At 50.9% G+C, this 18648-nt stretch overlaps 1 protein-coding gene across 4 annotated transcripts in view; it reads left to right on the top strand.

Annotated features, from left to right (window-relative positions):
- The window catches only part of ZNF362 (zinc finger protein 362), a 37169-nt gene that overhangs the window by 13514 nt on the left and 5007 nt on the right, over nucleotides 1-18648 (top strand). For 2 of the 4 annotated variants that reach the window (XM_061186834.1, XM_061186835.1), the window contains exons 2-6: nucleotides 840-965; nucleotides 6412-6475; nucleotides 6633-6879; nucleotides 10061-10382; nucleotides 11102-11326. In XM_061186834.1, the coding sequence (XP_061042817.1) occupies nucleotides 928-965; nucleotides 6412-6475; nucleotides 6633-6879; nucleotides 10061-10382; nucleotides 11102-11326 (896 nt within the window). In that variant the 5' untranslated portion in view covers nucleotides 840-927. Of the gene's footprint in view, nucleotides 1-656; nucleotides 696-839; nucleotides 966-6411; nucleotides 6476-6632; nucleotides 6880-10060; nucleotides 10383-11101; nucleotides 11327-18648 lie in introns of those variants that run through there. The other 2 variants (XM_061186836.1, XM_061186837.1) reach the window with 2 other exon arrangements.

Raw genomic sequence — 18648 nt, 5'->3', positions numbered from 1 at the left:
TCTCTGGGCTGGTCTGGGGATGGGGTAGGTGGGACAAAAGTTGCTGTCCTGCAGCGGGCAAGGCTAATCACATTCCCCCTTGGGCTGTCCATTTTCTTTTGTGTCTGTTTGTCTCGGCCTGAACCTCTCCAGGTGGCAGGGCCTGGCACCTGGTGTGCCCCTTCCTCAGTGCCCCTGCCCCTACTGCCCCTTTGTGGAGCTTGCTAGGCTGGCCTCAGAGGCCACCGTCCTAGGAAAGGGTGATGGACAGACCTGGTTTCCAATCCAGACTCAGTTCTGTGACCTCAGGCAAGTTACTTAACCTCTCTGGACCTCAGTTTCCTCATGTGTATAATGGGTCTATTGCAACAATAAAATAATGGCTGTAAAATGCCCTGCTACCATTCCTGGCCTATTTTAAGTGTTCGGGAAAAGGTAGTTGGTATTATTGTGCTTTTTCATTCTACAAAGAGTTTCTGAGACCCCCTTGGACTAGATGCTGGAATGGCAGAGGTGAATGAGCACTACTTCTACCTGTGAAGAGCTCACAGTCTGGTGGGGAAGTCACCCAGGGAAACATGACTGCACCAGGGTGTGATCAGACCTGTAGTGCTTCACCAGATCTGGGTGGCATCCTAACTTCATCACTTGCTAGCTGTGTGACTTTGGGCAAGTTGGTCAACCTCTCTGAGCTGCAGTTTCCTCTTCTGTTAAAGGTACATCTCACAGGGCCACTGGGAAAATTCAGTGACATGATGCGTGTAACATACTCAGCACAGTGCCTGGCAAGTAGTAGGTGTTGAAACCAATGGTAGCTGCCATTTATTATTATTATTGTTATTGTTATTCCCATATACAAGGTGCTGTTGGGAACACAGAGGAAGTGACTGACTGGGGGTTCAGGGAAAGCTCCGTAGAAGAGGGAACACTTGAGCTGGGTCTTGAAGGATGAGTAGAAGTTCACCAAGTGGGAAAGGACACTCTAGGTAAGGAGCCTGTGATTCCAGGTTGAAATCTGTCAATGAGGGGTTTGTTCTTTGGGGAATAAGGCAATTGTGTTCATCCCAACTTCCCTGAGTGCCCCTCACTGCCTCCTTCTGGGTCTGCCTGGGGCCTATGTGCGCTCACCCTCCTGTAATAGCATCCACCTGTGACTCTGTCCCGGTGGCTGTGGGGTCCTGCCCATGGGAGTTGCCATGTCCCCATCTGTCCATGTTTGGGACCACAGATCTGGCCTGTCGGAGTTTGGTGCTGTCTGTCTGCATGTTCCTGTGACTCTGTCTGTCTGCGTCGGTGTCCAGAGGACCTCCTGGGCCACACCTTGGAGGGCAACCTGCATGCTTCCTTGGCCTCCAGCTCTAACCAAATAGCCAGGCCTCCTTGGTCACCCTTTTCCCTGGCCCCGGGTAGCCCCCGCCTCTCACCTCCGTTCCATTCCCTGGGGGCCTTCGACCAGTTTCCTCTCACTGCCTCCTCTCCTGGCTTCTCCAGGCCCGCCTACACTCAGCAGTCAGAGGGGCCTTTCTAAACCACAGATTCTGTCCCGTCACCTACTGCTTCAAGTCCAGACTCCAGGCCTCAGATTCTGGAACTGCCTTTCTAGGTCTGACCCTGGCCGTTGGCTCTAGCCTCATGTCCTGTCTCCCAGTCTACACTGATCACTTTAGCTCGCCTCATGCACTGTGTTGCTTCTCACCCCTGGGCCTTTGCTCAGGCTGCTGCTTTTGCCAGGAATGCTCCCCACTCCTTCTTTGCCCGGCTAACTCCCACTCATCCTTTAAGACCCAAAGCACGTATCACCTCCGCTGGGAAGTCCTCCCTGATCCTTTCTTTCCATCCTGTGCTCTGGGCTGCTCATCCCTGATTTGGGGGGCAAGAGCAAGTGACTTGCCCAAGATCACACAGCTGGTGTTTTGGAGCCAAGATTTGAACCTGGGTGCACTGGGCTCCAAATAAAGCAGGTTGTTCCATGGTCCAGGTGAGGGGATAGTAGCTAGGACTTGTGAAGAGGATGGAGTGGATTTGAGAGAGAGTTTGGAAATGGAATCCTGAAGACGTGGCTGCTGGTGTATCTGAGCTGGGAGGGGAGGGAGGGGACGTGCTGTGGATGAGTGTCTGTGGCAGGAGCATCTGGGCAGATGGCGATGCCCCGCTCAGAGGGGATCGCTAGGGGAGTACATATCCTAGGGGAAGACCAAGTCCAGCTCAGGCCTGCTGAGTCTGAGCAGCCCATGAGTGGTCAGGGAGGTAACTGGAAGGTGGGCCTGGAGCTCCAGGGGGCAGCCTGGTCTGGGGGTGGAGACCTGGGGGTTGACTGGTATTTAAAGTCCTAGAGTGGATGGGCCACCCAGGGACTGAGGCCAGTGGAAGAGAGGAGGCTTCCGCCCACCCTGAGGAGCCCAGGCTGTGCGGGGTGGGAGCTGGGAAAGAGACTGAGAAGATGAGGAACCCAGGGCTCGCGGCACACAGATCTTCTCAAAGGGCCCAGGTGGCCGGGAGGCCATGAAGGACAGGACTGGAAGGTAGCCCTTCGGCTTTGACTGCATGGAGGTCCCTGGTGGCATGTGGCAGGCCTCACAGGCAAAAGTTCTTTTTCTTGCAGAAGCTTGTGGGTCACGTGTCTGCTTCCTCCACTTAGCTCAGGGCTCCCAGAGGGCAGGGCTCTTCTCTTTGCCTACGGTTCCCCAGCACCGGTCCCCAGTTTGGCCCAGAGGATGTATCCAGAAGGAATGGATGGGCGGATGGGTGGGTGGGCGGCTCTAGGAGGTGTTTCATTCATTGACCCATCCAACTTTTTTCACCTTTTAGAGCAAGAAAAACAGAATGACAGCTTGCTTGCCCTACTGCAAGGATCAGGGCTGTGAGTCTCGAGGCTCAAAGCACAGTCTTTGGCTTCTGTCTGGGGCATGAAGCCCAGTCTGCATGTCCTCCCCAACCTCCAGCATGTCTCCTCTGCCTGTCCGGCGTGGCCACTCAGCCCTAGCTGGCCTGGCTCCTCTGCCCCAGGCTCCTCTGCCCCAGGCACTGTCCTCAGGCTCCTCCCGCTGACCTGGGTCCTCCGAGCTTCAGGCTCCCCGGCTTAGCACACTGCCTGATGCCTCCTCACCAGCAGCACTCAAGGCCCTGCTGGCTGGCCTCAGTCTCTCCCCACTCTCCAGCTCCCTTTGGTGTCAGTGGGTGGCTGCTCCCTGTCCCAAACCTGCCTTGTACTTTCATACCTCCGTGTCTGCTTACACTGTTGCCTCTGCCTGGATGCCCTTCTGCCTTGTCCATCTGTCCTAAACAGACATCTGACCAGTCTCTCTCCTGCTTAAAATCTCTCCCTCAACACAAGGTCTGCGTGGCTTAGCCCGGCCCCGGCCACCCTGTCACGCAGGCCCCAGGGCTGCACAGGTGCACACCCACCGAGAAGGCTTGTTGGGGGGCTCACATGAGATGCTCTTGATGTACACCTGGCAATGTGCCTGACACTCAGTAAGGGCTCAGCAGACGCTCCCCCCCGCCCCCGCCTGCCTTCCCTGCACTGACACACGGTAGATGTACACAAGTACCTGGGTCACTGACCAAATCATTAAGTTACTGAAGCCCAGCCAGAGAAGGACACAGAGAAATGAAGCAGAGGCTGTGCGGATTAGATTACGTGACCCAGGGCAGACCCTTCCCCTCTGTGTGTCTGCTTCCCCAACCAGGGTTAGGGGTGGTCCCTGGCTGACCAGGGGCCTGGTAAGTGGCAGACAGGATGCTCTATCTCGGCTATGGGACCCCGTACCTCCCTGACCAGGGTGGAGTTTGGGGAAGCCTGGATTTGGCATTGAACTGAAGAGGAGGAGAGGACAGCTCCCCCAGAACTGTCTGAGGAACAGTCAAGTACAGTGGGCAGAATCCTGGGCCAGGGCAGGAATGAAGCAGAGTGGCCTGTTTCAATCCCATTTTACAGATGAGGAAAACTGAGGCTCAGAGAGGCGATGCCCAACACTGCAGCGCAGCGCTCCCTCCTGTTTCCCCATCCGTGTGGCCAGGAGCAAGTGCTTCCCTCCTGGTGCCCTGCCTTCTTCCTCTGTGAAATGGGGGTGAAGATTTTCCCTGCTTCCTGGGGCTCTGGTGAGAATGCTGCTGGATACAGAGGGCTTTGTACACTGTCAGCAGTGCTAGATAACTGTGTGGGACTGTCTTTAAAATAATTCTGATTATTTCTTCATTTATTCATTCTGTCACACAACTCATGTTGTTGATCACCTTCTGGGCCTGGGTGCCGGGGATGCCAAGCTGAACGAGACAGATGTATCCAATTCCCAGGCCTCTCTGAGGCAGCTCCCCAGCTCCTCTTCCCCTCAGCCCTGGAGCCTCCTCACCCTGGCTTTACAGCTCAGACCCCTTCACGGTTTCCCCAGTGGACAACAGCAAGGGAGGGACAGGTCTGAGGCTGGTGGGTGGATGGGTAGTGGGTGCTATGCCATCCTAAGACAGGACATATTCACAATCCTACAGTCAGCATGCTTTGTCCTTCCCCCTGAACAGCTAAGGGACTGGTGAGCTGGACTTTGGAGTCAGGCAGATTAGAGTGGGAATCTCAGCTCTCTGCTTACTTGCTGTGTGACCTTGACCAAGTCACTCCACCTCTCTGAACTTCAGTTTCCGTAGTAGTAAAATGGGGATGATAAGAGTACCTGCCTCTTGGTGTCAGTATGCCTGGCACAAGGTGGGTACTTAGTAAATGGCAGCCTTCTCATTATTTTTATTGTGTTGAGGTCTTTCTTTGAAAGGAGAAGTTCCAGGGATCTGGAGCAGTCAGGGAGAACTCCAGGCAGGAAGTGCTTCTGGTATTGGGTTGTGAAGGATGGGCAGGGTTGGATGGGTGGAGAGAAGGGCAGCTTGGTCTCTGTGGGTGGCGGGAGCAGGAGGGCTTTTAGAGCTGCCCCAGCCACCCAGAGGAGGATACTCTTGAGTCCCAGCCTGGCCAGGCTTGGACCCCAAGCGGGCCCCCAGGCTGGGAGTGAGAGGCAAGGACCTTTGCATACAGGTATTGAGTCGTCTGCATGTGGATTTGTTCCACCAAGGACTGGGGTTTGCAAAGCAAGTTCCCCAGAGGAACTGGCTTGAGCAAATCTGATTTCTAGTCTTGACTCTGGCACCCTAGCCCTATGGTCTTGGACAGGTCTTTTTCCTTCTCTCCAAGCCTCAGTTTCTTCACCTATAAAACGGGATAATACCTCCTGTGCCTACTTCTCAAGTAAAGATCACAAGAGATAATTTATATAAAAGATCTTTCTTAAAGTGTTCTGATTAGGTTGTATCCTTATTGAGGGCTTTTTCCTGAAATCCTCTGCCTGCGTTTCCAGTAGGGGCTTCTCCCACTTGTAGGGCCAGGAAAAAAGGTTAAAGGCACTTCATTTCAGCCTTGCCTATCATAAGAAACAGTTCCATTTAAGCAACCAATACCAGTAGGTATTTAGTTAGTAATTTCTGTAAGAGAGAGATAAATAAGAGAAATTTGATAGGGAGCAAGACTTAATGGAATGCCTCTGTCCAGCATGGTCCCTATAAGTCACTTCTTGACTTACTCTAGGGTCACAGGAAGACTTGAACCCTATGGAAGACAAAGATAGCTTTGAAGGCCCACCCTTCATACTGCCCTGGTTGAAAAGCCCTTTTAACTGCACAGGAACTTGCCAGAGGTGAGGGCCACCAGACGGGTTTTCACATACTTCTACTGAAGAGCCCCAAACTGCCCTAGCCTCAGGCCTCCTCAACCCCCTCCTTAAGCACAGTGTTCCGACACATCCTTGTAGGGAAAATGTTTCTGGCCATGCTTGTTTCTTGAGGATAACTTTCCAGAGGTACGGTTTCTTTGGTCAAAAGGCAATACTGTAATCATTTGGGTCCCCGTAAATCATCCTGCCAAATTGCCCTTCAGAAAGGCTGTATCTGATGACCCAAGTTGCCCCCTGTGTTTTAATGGGGCCAGGGGTCAGAGAGCAGGGATCAGGGAGGGGCAGTTGCCTCTGCTCTGTGGCTATTTACAAAGTTGGCCCAGGACCTCTCAGTTTGTCTCTGGACAGCAGGCTTCTGTGTGGAATCCATAGGGTTGGCTCTGCAGCCCAGGGCCCTTGGGGGGCGGGGTAATAGGGATTGGTCTGCGGGCATCATGGGAGCGGGGTGGGGGGCGGGGGGGGGGGAGCTGGGAGTACTCTGTTTTGGATATGATCTTTGCTCTCTGGGGCCCACCGTGGGACACCTGAATTCCAGATTTTTCAGCCTGGAGATGTGGTTCTCTGGGCCTGGCAGGAGGCCTGCTCCGCTGCGGGGTGAGGGTCCCACGGGGGCAGGGATCCCAGACACTGGCCCAGACTTGAGGGGGTGTAGCTGATGGGGTCTCGCCCCTGGCCGGTGGGGAGGGCCCTCTTCCCTGTGACAGTCGCTCTCTCCCCGCAGGATGGCCGAGCCTCGATTTAACAACCCCTACTTCTGGCCCCCTCCTCCAACCATGCCCAGCCAGGTAAGACGGAGCGTCGCCCCTCCCGCCACCCTCCCCCTCTCGGAGCTGCTTTGCTTTGCCCCGGGCTTTGGCTGCGGCCTGCGGGGCGAGGGTCGAGGGGTTCGCGGGTGGCCCGGCGGCCCAAGCCTCCTCAGTACCTCTCCTCTCCCGCCCGCAGCTGGACAACCTGGTCCTGATTAACAAGATCAAGGAGCAGCTGATGGCGGAGAAGATCCGGCCGCCTCACCTGCCGCCCACGTCGGCCTCGTCGCAGCAGCCGCTCCTCGTGCCGCCGGCGCCGGCCGACAGCAGCCAGGCCGTCATGTCGCTGCCCAAGCTGCAGCAGGTGCCGGGGCTGCACCCGCAGGCCGTGCCGCAGCCTGACGTGGCGCTGCACGCGCGGCCGGCCACCAGCACGGTCACAGGTACCGCGGGGCCGGGTTGGGGGTGCTGGTTAGGACTGGGCGGAGACTACCTGGGAGGGGCGTGGCCAGTATACCCTGCGGCGGGGCGGGGCGGGCAGGCAGGGCCTGGGGCGGGGGGTGGAGCTTCCGGACTTCCTTCCGTCCTGTACCCTGACGAAGCGCCCCGCTAAGCCACCTGGATGGGACGAGGTTGGGTCACTGCCCGTCGGGGGATCACCAAGGAAGCCAAATCCACGTAGCTATTTCAGGAATCCAGAGGAGAGCCCTAACCAGACTTGTGGGGTGAGGGGTGAGGGAAGACTTTCTTGGAGGAGTCCCTATGCAAGGAAGGATTGGTGGTTGACTAGGGAAATGGAGCAGCAGGAGGAAATAACATGTGCAGAGCGAGGATGTGTGTAGAAAGCAAGACTAGGACAGTGTCCGCGTAGGGAAGATCAAAAGATGATGATAATAATCCTATTATGGTAGCTAACTCCAGGTGGGCACCTGTATATGTTCACCAGTATTCATGTTATTACTCCCAGCCGTTCTGTGAGGTGGCTGTTAGGTTGACTTAAAGAAACAGCAGTTGCGTGTGGTTCACCCTAACGTTTCCATTGAACAGATGAGCAAACTGAGGCCCAGTTTCACAGCCAGTAAGAGGCAGAGGCAGGCAGTGTGGTTCCAGAGCCCATGTGTGAACCCTTTTGCTCTACCGGTTCTGCTGAGGCTGGAAAGGAAGCAGGCACCAGACTGTGAAGGGCCCTGGGGGCCACCTGTGCAGCTTGGATTTCACCCTCGGGCAGTGGGAGCGTGGAGGGTTTTTAAGTAGGCAAGGGAAATGCTCAGATTTGGGTGAGAAAGCTGGGTCTGGCTATAAGGTGGAGACTGGCTTGGTGGCAGGGAGAGCTGCAGGAGAGGGTGGTGGCCTGGACAAGGCAGCCGCAGAGGGATGAAGAGAAGGGGACAGATGTGAGATATGTTGAGGAGGGAGAGCGGACAGGGCTTGGTGCTGGGCTGGTTGTAGGGGTGAGGAGTGGGAGGAGGCAAGGGAGAGTCCCAGGCACTGCCAGTGAGATGGAGTCGTAGGAGGGGGAGCGGGGTGGGGGAAAGATGTGAGCCCAGTCTTGGATCGATTGAGGCTGGGGCCTGGGGGGACATCCTAGGCAGTGTCATGAGGCTGGGCTGCCTGGTGCCCACTTCAGAGCCTGGTGGACAGGCTTTCTCCAGTGGCCACTGTATCTGGGCTGTTGTTCCTCCTCTAGCTGGCCCCGCCGCCAGCCAGATGCCTGTGCCTCTCTCCCCCTCTCCCTCCTGCCTCTCAGAGATGCCCAAGAGTCATGGGGCCCCGTGAGCCTCCCCCCCAGGCCCCAGCCACCCTCTGCACATTCCCTCCTTATTATGACCTTATTAAATTTATTTTTTCATTATAAAAGTAATATTAAAAAAGTAATATAAGCATATTAAGGGAAATTTGGAAAAAAGAGAAACTAAGAAAAAAGAAAATCACTCATAATCCCCAGCTCATAACCCAGCAGCTTAGAGAGCCTTTTAGTCCGTTTCCTTCCTTTTCCATCTTTTTGTTTTGTTTTTTAATATGCGGGCGTGTTTTGATGAGCTTGTGGTAGGGCTGTACCCATGACTTTAACTTTCTTTTCCTACTCACCATTCTATCGTAAACATATTTAGTGCATTTTTTATTATAAAGGTAACTCATAGTCATTATAGAAAATTTAGAAATTGCAGACAAGCTAAAAGGAGAAAAAAAATTAACCCTCGTCCTACTGTTGTTAGCATTTTCATATGTTTTCTCTATAATTTATTTTATTTTATCCTTTAATCACAGATGTAAAAAATGGATGAATTCACCAGGTAAAAAATTCAAATAATATGGAAGCAGATAAAGTATGAATATCTCCTTTTACCAACAAATTCTTCTCCCTCCCTACAGAGAACCACAATTTATACACAGTTTACTTTGGTGTGTCTCTTCTCTGATCTATTCCTGTGCTTTCACACACACTTACATTATCTGTATATACATATGTAGTTTGGATGCGTGTTTTTTTAAATAGGTGGGTTCATACTGTGTGCAGTTTATTACTTTTTCACCTGGCAGCATGTTTTGGCATTCTCTCTGCGTCACTTCACATCTATCTTGTTTTCATGGCTTCCCTGTTCTCCATATTGAGGATGGACCACATCTCTTTACATAGTCCCTGCTGAGAATAGCAGGTTGTGTCCAGTTTTGTCTGGTCACAGTTTTGTATGGAAGGTCCAAGTACGCAGATCTTTGTGCTCATGTGCAAATAAATATCCATGGGTGATTACTAGAATTAGAATTGCTTCGTCAAAAGTTTTGTACATTTGAAATTTTAATAAACTATTGCCAAACCATCCTCCATTAAGGTTGATAAATGTACACTCCCAGCATGTATGACACACACACAAAATACTGATGCCAACTCTGGATATTATCTTTTTCAGTGCACAAATTTTGGGTTTCTTTTTTTAAAAAAGCATAGTTTTAACCATGTGATAGATACCATTTTCATCTTTTTGTGTACTTTACCTATGTTGTAAATGTTTCTAGTCCCCTCGTTTTTAAATGAATAACTTTTATTACAGAAATTTTAAAAAAAGGAAAAAGTTCATTGTCAAAGAATCAGAAAGTACAGTTAAACCAAAAAAATTGTTTTAAAATTAATCCTAATTCTACCATCCATATCACATTTTGGTGCATCTCCATCTCCTACTTAACTTTTTCTGTGCCTTAAAATTTTCTTTTTTTTACAAACATAATCTCCTTTTTAATGGGCAGTTAATGTTCAGTAGAGGAGATTGATCAAAATTTATTGAGCCCTTCCCTAATATTGCATACTTCAGTTGCCTCTAATTTTCGCTATTATAAATAACACAGTAGTGGACATCTTTGTGCCTCAGTCTTTTTTTGTTTGTTTTTTGTTGGAATGATTTCCAAAGTGCCCCCGTTACAGATAATAGGACTCAGTTTAGTCCTTAGGTATCTAAGGAATCTTACACATACACAGTTCTCATTTGTACCCCTGAGTAATAATTTCCAAAGGGAAGGGGAGGCTCAGAAAGGCTGGTGACCTGCCAGAGTCACACAGCTGGGTGGTGGGGACTGAGCCGGCCTCTGCAGCTGCCCCTCACCCCTGCCCCCACCCCCGTGTCTTCGCAGGTCTGGGGCTGTCCTCCCGGACCCCGGCTGTGAGCACGTCTGAGTCGAGTGCGGGCACGGGTACCAGCACCCCATCCACACCCACCACCACCAGCCAGAGCCGCCTCATCGCCTCGTCCCCCACCCTCATCTCAGGGATCACCAGCCCCCCCCTCCTGGACTCCATCAAGACAATCCAGGGCCACGGCCTGCTTGGCCCCCCCAAGTCCGAGCGCGGCCGAAAAAAGATCAAGGCGGAGAATCCAGGGGGGCCGCCTGTCCTCGTAGTCCCCTACCCCATCCTGGCCTCGGGCGAGACTGCCAAGGAGGGCAAGACATACAGGTGGGGGTCTCGGTGGGAGGGGGTCCAGGTGGGCTTGGGTTAGAGGCCAGTGCCTCAGGCTGCAGCAGGGGCCCAGCAGTGGGGCACTGCAAAGAGAGGCCCCAGAGGCGGAGGGTGAGGGCTACGGTCCAGAGGGGCGGGGTTCCTGGCTCGCCCCGCCCACAACCCTTCAGAGGTAGTCTCTGGCTGGGGCCGCCCTCACCACAGCCTGGGATGTCAGAGAGTCTGTTTCCTCCACTTTTCAAGCAGTGTTCTGAACCCTCAACGTTAGAATCATCTGGAGAGCTTTCCAAAAATGCCAGTGCCGGGGCGCACCCCCAGAAGTTCCGATTTAACTTGCTGGGGGGAGACATGCGGAGGGCCCCAGGTCAGGCTTTCTTGAAAGCTCCCCAGACGATTCTAAAGTACCCCCAGGGTGGAGAACCTCTCACCAGGAGTGCTGGAGCCCCTCCCGCAGAACCATGAGTCACCAGCCGCTCTTCCCTGTGAGATGTAAGCCTGCTCCCCAGCCTGCTGTAAATCTGTCTCCAGGGGGAAGAGCTTTGGCCTCCAGATTGGAGGGTGTCCAGGCTGGGGGCCTGCCCGTGCCCCCTGGATCCTCCCAGGAGAGCTCTGTCCCTGGTGCAAGGTCTCTCTGACGTAGAAGGTCTCCCCTGAGATGTCCAGGCACGGGGCGGGGGCGGGAATCTTCCCGGTATGAACCTGCCTCTTGCCCACAGGTGTAAGGTATGCCCGCTGACCTTTTTCACCAAGTCTGAGATGCAGATCCACTCCAAGTCGCACACAGAGGCCAAGCCCCACAAGTGCCCGCACTGCTCCAAATCCTTTGCCAACGCCTCCTACCTGGCCCAGCACCTGCGCATCCACCTGGGCGTCAAGCCCTACCACTGCTCCTACTGTGATAAGTCCTTCCGACAGCTCTCCCACCTCCAACAGCATACCAGGTGAGTGGCCGACCTGGTGCTGCCCCGATGCAGCCAGTTTCAGCTCAGCACCTGCACCTGGTGCATGGACCTGGTGCAAGGAGGGACAAGGACCTTCTCTAGGTGCCCGTTGCCCTCAGGGTCAAGACCAAACTGTTTCGCTTGTCATTCGAGGCCTTTTATGATATGGCCTTTGTGGACGTCACTTCCCACTGTTGCTCATCTGTAAGGTCTTTGCACGTGCTGTGTCCTTTACCTGAAACACCCTCCCCCTCCTTTATCCTGTTTTTCTGGCCCTCTCCTATCCATCTCTCAGTAAAGCTTCCTCCAGGAAGTCCTCCCTGGCCCCCCTGAGCTGGTTCCACAGGCCCTGGGCTTCCCCATCCCAGCAGGGTAGACTGTCTTCTACTTGCCTGGTATTTGCCCACCACCCCCAATATATTGAGGGTTCTTGAAGGCGAGGGCTTGGTCTCCGTTTCCACATCCCCAGTGGGTGGCACATAATAAACATTGAGGCATATGTTTAATATTGGTGGAATAAATAGAACTGGCTTTTACAGGGCATATGATTCATCCATTTAACAAATATGTACAAGAGGTGAATTGTAAATATGTATGCCAGACATGCCCCTAGGTGCTGGGGATACAGCACTGAACAAAGCAGACACAGATTCCTGCCCTCTTAGGGTGTACAGTCTAGTCGAAAGCATGAAAGTGGGATTCGGAGATAGACCTGCTTTAAGGAAAGAGGTTTTTGCAGGGGAGTACAGACATCAGAAAGACTGGCTCGCCAAATAAAAATACCATAGGTATTTAAATAAATAAACTAAAGGTTACCAAATTACAGTTCGTCTCTTCAGAGGGGAAGAAACACAGCAGTTTTCTCACATGATGGTTCTCGTATCTATAAGCACGGCTGTGTGTCTGCCCGTATCAGCATTGGCAGGGATAAAATTGTTTTTGCTGTGGAGTCTGTAACTCACAGAAAGCGCTCAAGGTTTTCTTTATCTTGGACACTAAGGCTAGACACAGGGACCTTAGGTTTTGTTTTGTGATGTTGTTATTTATTCATTTCTCTCCATTGTCTTTGTTTGCTTTATCCAAGGGGGCAAGATGTTTTGTCTGTTTCTCTGACTTTGGGGCATGATCAGTAGGTTTGATAGTAAGGAACAAATGACAGGATAGTGGCAGGGTGGCATCAGTCTGCTTTTCTCGTCCCCATGCCTCCTGAGGCATGGATTTGACCACGTAGATTTGTTTCACAAACTTTCTGATTTTGTCATGAATTTATTTTTTGAAGTTTGGCTAGTTTTATGGACATAGGTGTGTGTAATGAGGCGCTGATCAATAAACAGAGTTCCCCTGGTTGTATGGTTACTAAAATTAGAGCATGCGACCCCAAGGTTTGAGAGTTAACTTCTGTCAGGAGATTTTGTAGAGCCCCCAGGTCATAATTTTAATCTGTGTATGTGTGAAAAAATTTTTTCTTATCATATTATCTAATCTAAGATCTATCTACGTTCCTATCTAAGATCCATCCAATTCACCTCTTGTCAGGTTGTGCCTATACAACCTGTAACGGGAAGGGTACCGTCTTTTTGGAGAATCCCAAGTTTGTCAGTGTTTCTGGGCTAGCAGGAATGACTTTTCTCATAACCTTAAAGGCAATGATTCCACAAGCCATGGAGTAGATTCAGTTCAGTTTCCTGGAAGCCTGGGGAGGCTACATTCCCACTTACAAAGTTACAGGCCTTGTTTCTTACTATCAGGCTTGTCATGCCTAATTAAATCAAATTTGTCTTTAAATGTGACATTTCTGGCATGGTCATGGTTACAAATTTGATTTACCCAATTATATCCTGTTAGGAAGGAGGACAGATTCTTAGTGAACCTATTTATAGAAACTAATGGTCATAAAAAGGAAAAGGTCTCAGTAAAGGCACTTTGAATATTTTTTAGCAATTGTTCTGAGTAGTTTTGTAGACAAGGCCAATAGTGTTTTTTCAATAGGACCATTATTTTAAAATTTCCTTGCTAATTCATTAGTTTATATCTATGTTAAATTTGTATAGTCCTCCTGCCGTCCCTCCCCCCCCAAATTCTAAAGGGTTAGCTGGAGCAAGGCACCATTTAAGGAATATCCTATTCCAATTTGTTCAAATATAGCCTCCTAAATTGAAGATTAGGGATAGATCAAAGAAAAAAAAAAGGGGGGTTTTCTCATATGCCCGTTAGAGAATGGAACATTAACCACAATTAAATCACTTTCATCCAGTCCTAGGTCATAATTCCTGTTCCCCAGTCTTGGGGAGTTAGTCTGCTGTGCAAAGTTGCCTGCTTCTGGACTAAAGGCTTGGTTCCTGCTTTGGCCTTGCGCAGTGTCTGGTCATGGTGGTGGGTCACCTTGGAAGCCTGTGCCCCATGTCTCCTCCCAAAGTGTAAAGAGCCAAGTGCACTGGTACTGTCCTCTACTGAGGCCATCAGCTCTTGATGTTTCTTTCAGAAGACTCAATCTCTGACCTGAAGCACAGGCCTTGAGGCAAGTGTGAGGGAGGGAACCAGACCTGTTGATAAGACTAAATGACTCTGGTCCATTTATTATATAACCAACAATATCAGAATGGAGGAGAATGGAGGCCTCTATTAAGATATAATGTATGATCAGTTGTTCAGATTCAGAGCATATTATAGGCAGCAGGGGTGTTGACCCATTGTCACGGTCTTTTAATTGATCTCATAAAGCATGTGTTATGATTGGCACTAAAAAGCATAGTTAAATCTAGAAAAGAAATCTTTTTAAAGATATTTCTCTGTGGATACTAATGGTACTAGTCTCTGTACATGAAAACAAGTTGTTAGGTTTTTTCCCTCCATCTTAAAAAGTACACATATATATATTATATGCAATTATATATGATATTACTATATATTATATTTATGTGAATTATATATAATTACATATATACACACACATAAAATTAACTCAGGGAGATTGAGCTTCTTTTCTTTTGATCTGCCATCTTTCTTACGCTAGACACTTCATAGGCTGGCTCTCATTCTAGTGTTTGGCTAATTCAAATGTGGAGAATACAAAACATGCCCTCACTGGGAGCTTTTATAAAGCGGGGGAGCAAATCTTTGGTGTTGCCCAGTGGCCAGCTGGAAACTCCAAGCACATCCGGGTGTAAAAGTTACCTTGATATTTTATTATTCTGAATGTGGGGCCTGGGTTTGAGAAAGGCTACAGCACAAAGTTGGTAGAGTAGGCAGAACAGGAGCATCAGTCTGGTAGGAAGTAAACACAGTAGCAAGTAATAATTAGTAAGAATCCTAGTGTTTTCAGAAGTAGACGTTTGTTTGAAAATATTATTTAAGACCATGACCAAACAAGCAACAAAAAATTAACAGGCCCTTGAGGGGAGAGTGTTTTTAAATTTATTTATTTAATTTATGTATTATTTTTGGCTGTGTTGGATCTTCGTTGCTGTGCGTGGGCTTTCTCTAGTTGCAGCAAGCGGGGCTTCTCTTGTTGCGGAGCATGGGGTCTAAGCGTGCAGGCTTCAGTAGTTGTGGCACGCGTGCTCAGTAGTTGTGGCGCACAGGCTTAGTTGCTGCGAGGCATGTGGGATCTTCCCGGACCAGGGCTCGAACCCGTGTCCCCTGCATTGGCAGGCGGATTCTTAACCACTGTGCCACCAGGGAAGCCCAAGGGGAGAGCGTTTCGTCAGAATGTTCCTTGTTCAGGGATTGCTCTCTGTTCCTGAGGGCACAATTTTTTTCTCCCTCTATTTTTTTCTTATGAGTGATTTGAGTTCATAGCGGTTGGAAACCGAACAAGCAACGTAAGAGGGTCCTATCAACATTTAGAGACAAATTATTAGCCATTATGCAGTGGCGTATATAATTAAACCAATGTGTCCTAACCCAGTGACAAAGAGGCTGGTGTCCCTAGTGCCCGCAAGTCCCAGAATCCTTAAGACAAACAAACCAAAAAAAGCCAAACAGAAAGAAGCAACCAGATTCCAGGTTGCTTTTCTCCCATTCCACAGAGACTCCTGTTCTTTGCCCCTTGATAGAGAACCACACAGGGCATATATCAAATCCATCTTCTCAACGTTATGCTGATAATAAAGGGGGTAAAAGAAGGTCATGTCAAAACAGAACCAGCCCCGGTCAAGTAATAAAAATAGAGCTAGAAGCAGGTTGAGCAGGATCCCCCTGGGAGTTGAGACAGATGTGCCTGGGAGCATGTGGCGGTTCATGTAATTGAACGGCGCTGGCGGTTCTGGAGCATCTTGGTGGGACCTCTGTCTATGAACGGAAGGCAACAAGACAAGAAAAGCAGGTGACTTGCAAAGTGTTTGCAGAAATCCAGATTTCAGAAGGATCGGCCCTGTAAATTATAAGTACATGTATTTAAGGGGAAAATTAACAGGAATTTGTAGGGAGTCTGTTCACGGTAGAGATACAGCAGTAGTCTCGTGCAGTTAGCATCTGGATAAGATCACACATCTGTAGATATCACGAGGCAGAAGTCAGGGGGTAACCCTGTTTTATGAAGGAGTTAGTAAGGTATAAGAAAGGGCTCAACGTTTTACCTGTTTGGGGAACGTATGCTAGACAAAGTGACCCTGGATTTGTTTGTTTATTCAGGCTGCAGAGTGGTTTTTGCCCGTGTTTTCCTTCTCCTGGCTGTGCGATGTTGTGTACATGTGTGGTGATAATTGTGGCAGGGGTAGGTTTTCTCAAGTGTGATGATAGTGATGGTGATAACATCCTAGCAACAACTGTTCCCTGTCAGAGAGCTCCTAAGTGCCCGGCCCTGCATAAGGTGTTTACATATGAGGTGTCCATAAAGTCCTTACAAATCTGAAATAACAAATCTGAAAAGTGCCACGGAGACGCAACCATCTCGAGGAAGGTCCACTGTCACCGTATCTACCATTGTTTTAGTTACAAAGCACAGTGGGACTGAAGCCATTCAATATAACGTGCCGCTTATTACCTGGAAAATAAAGGATCAATGATAACTAATGAATCCTCGATAATTTTATTTAAACATTGAATAAATTCCCCCTTTGTTGTTTTTCATAAATTGTTTGTCTTAAAGAGACATGAGTGTATTAAAAACTAACACTGGGGGGACTTCCCTGGCGGTCCAGTGGTTAGGACTCCGCGCTTTCATTACCGAGGGTGCGGGTTCAATCCCTGGTCGGGAAATTAAGATCCCGCGAGCCGTGCGGTGCGGACAAAAAAAAACCCAAACCAAAACAAAACTAACACTGTGAAACTGTCTTAGGAACGCCCTTTCAGTAAGTTACAGCCCTTACAGCCCTTATTATTATCCCCGTTTTAGAGGTGAGGAAACTGGGGCTCGGGAGGCACAGTCGCTTGGCCAAGGCCACACCACTAAGAGGAGGCAGAAGTGAGATGTGAGCCAGAGCGCCGAGGAGCAGCCCCGCCTTGGAGGAGGGAAGGGGCTGGGGATGTTGGCTGCAGAAGAAACTCAGGTGGGCGCGAGGTCCAGGCAGGAGAGCAGGGCTAGTCTTCGGGGCCCCGGGGTGGGGCTGGGACAGTGGGGGTGAAGGAGCAGCTCAGGGGCCCCGATTTCAGCTCAGCTTCCCTGCGCCTGGAGTTGGTGGTGAGCTCCCCATCACTACAGATGTGGGAGTCAGGCCTGGGTGCCCCCCTAGTGGGGAGATGCCCTGCAAAGGGAGGACTCTGATGTTGGGATTGAGGGCTTGGCCTTGACTTGAAATTCAGGGGTGAAGAGCTCAGGGGCCAGTTATCAGGGGGAACCTTTGCTCCCTGAAGCCCTTCTGAGGCCCAGTGCTGGCTGCCATGCATAATGACAGATCAGTGGTCAGAGGCTGGCTCTGGGCCAAAGGAACTCCCACCATGCACTGGGAGGCTGTGGATGTGTAAACTTCCATGAAAGGGGGAAGTATGTAATGGAGGTTGGGGAGGATCATCGGAGTCGAGTGTTGAAGGGTCCATAGCCCTCTCTCGTGAGAGATGGGAATGGTGTTCCCAGCAGGAGGAACGGCACGAGCAAAGGCTCAGAGACTTGCTGGGGGGTGTGGATTTGGATTCTGTCCTGGAAAAGGGGGAGCCAGTGGGGGAGACCATGACAAGGTCAGGTCCCTGCGCTGCTGCTGTGGTGGAGGGGAGAGGCTGAGGCCGGGAGTCCAGGAAGGAGGCTGGGCAGCTGTGGCACTTGGGGAGGAGGCCAGAGGAGCAAGGTCCTGAGGTAGGGCCTAATGTCCCTGGAGAACCATCCATCGGTCAGTCAACAAACACTTGTGAAATACCCTTGAGGAATGGGCGTTGTTGATTATGTGGAACATATTACTATTGTCAGTAACTGACTTCAGGAGGAAAGAACTCACCTTCCTATATACCGAGTCCTCTCTGCTGAGCCTGTGCCAGGCCCTGGGATGACGGTGGCGAACGAGACCAAGGGCATTCTTGCTCTCAAGGAGGGAGACAGCTTAGAAAACAGTGACTAGACATTGACAAAATACGTGCCCACACACAGACTTCTGCTCAGGGGTGGGCTGCAGGGGCCAGGTCTAGTCTGGGGGGTCAGGAAAGGCTGCCACGATCAAGGGGCTTTTACACTGAGAACAGGAGTCTGGGTTTTAGCCAGGCATTAGCTGGGGGAAAAGTGTGCCTGGAAGAGGATCAGCCTGGATACCAGATGGAAGGTAGGAAGGGACTTGGAATGCTGGGGCGGGGGGCGCGGAGGGAGGTGGTGGGCCTGGAGCCTCGGGGCAGGGAAGAGACATGACTTGGGCAGCAGTGGGAGGCGAGGATTCTGGGGTGGGCGTTGCAGAATTTAAAACAAAATCAGCACATGTCCTGGGGTCCCTCGGTCCCCTCTGCCACCGAGTTCCACAGCCCTGGAGGGGAGCGAGGATGGGATGAAATGGAGGGATTCTGGCGGCAGGCGGAGCCGGTCCAGATGACCCTTAAGGTCCTTCTATTGTAGAGACGGGGTGCAGTAGCCTGGAATGATGTCCCCAAACATGTGACACCCCCAAATGTGCAGGTAGAATAGGGGTCCTCAGAACTGAGCCAGCCCATTTCCACCTGGCCTGTCTCCATGCAGCCTGAGACGAGCCATCCCTGCCCTTGGGGTTCCCCGTGTAGTAGCGGAGACAGAGGAGAGGTGGCCTCGCTGCTGAGGATGCAGCCAGGGCACAGGGGTGGAGGGCAGAAGCATCAATCAGCCGTGGTTGCCAGATGAGAAATGGTCCTCTGACCAGGACACAGGGTGCAGGAGCAGGGAGGTGAGGCCGAACCACACGTGAAGGGCCTCGAATGGCACACTAGGGAATTCG

The sequence above is a fragment of the Eubalaena glacialis genome, chromosome 3 (genome assembly GCF_028564815.1).
Source record: "Eubalaena glacialis isolate mEubGla1 chromosome 3, mEubGla1.1.hap2.+ XY, whole genome shotgun sequence".
Taxonomy (NCBI): Eukaryota; Metazoa; Chordata; class Mammalia; order Artiodactyla; family Balaenidae; genus Eubalaena; species Eubalaena glacialis.
This window is presented reverse-complemented; position numbering and strand designations above follow the sequence as displayed.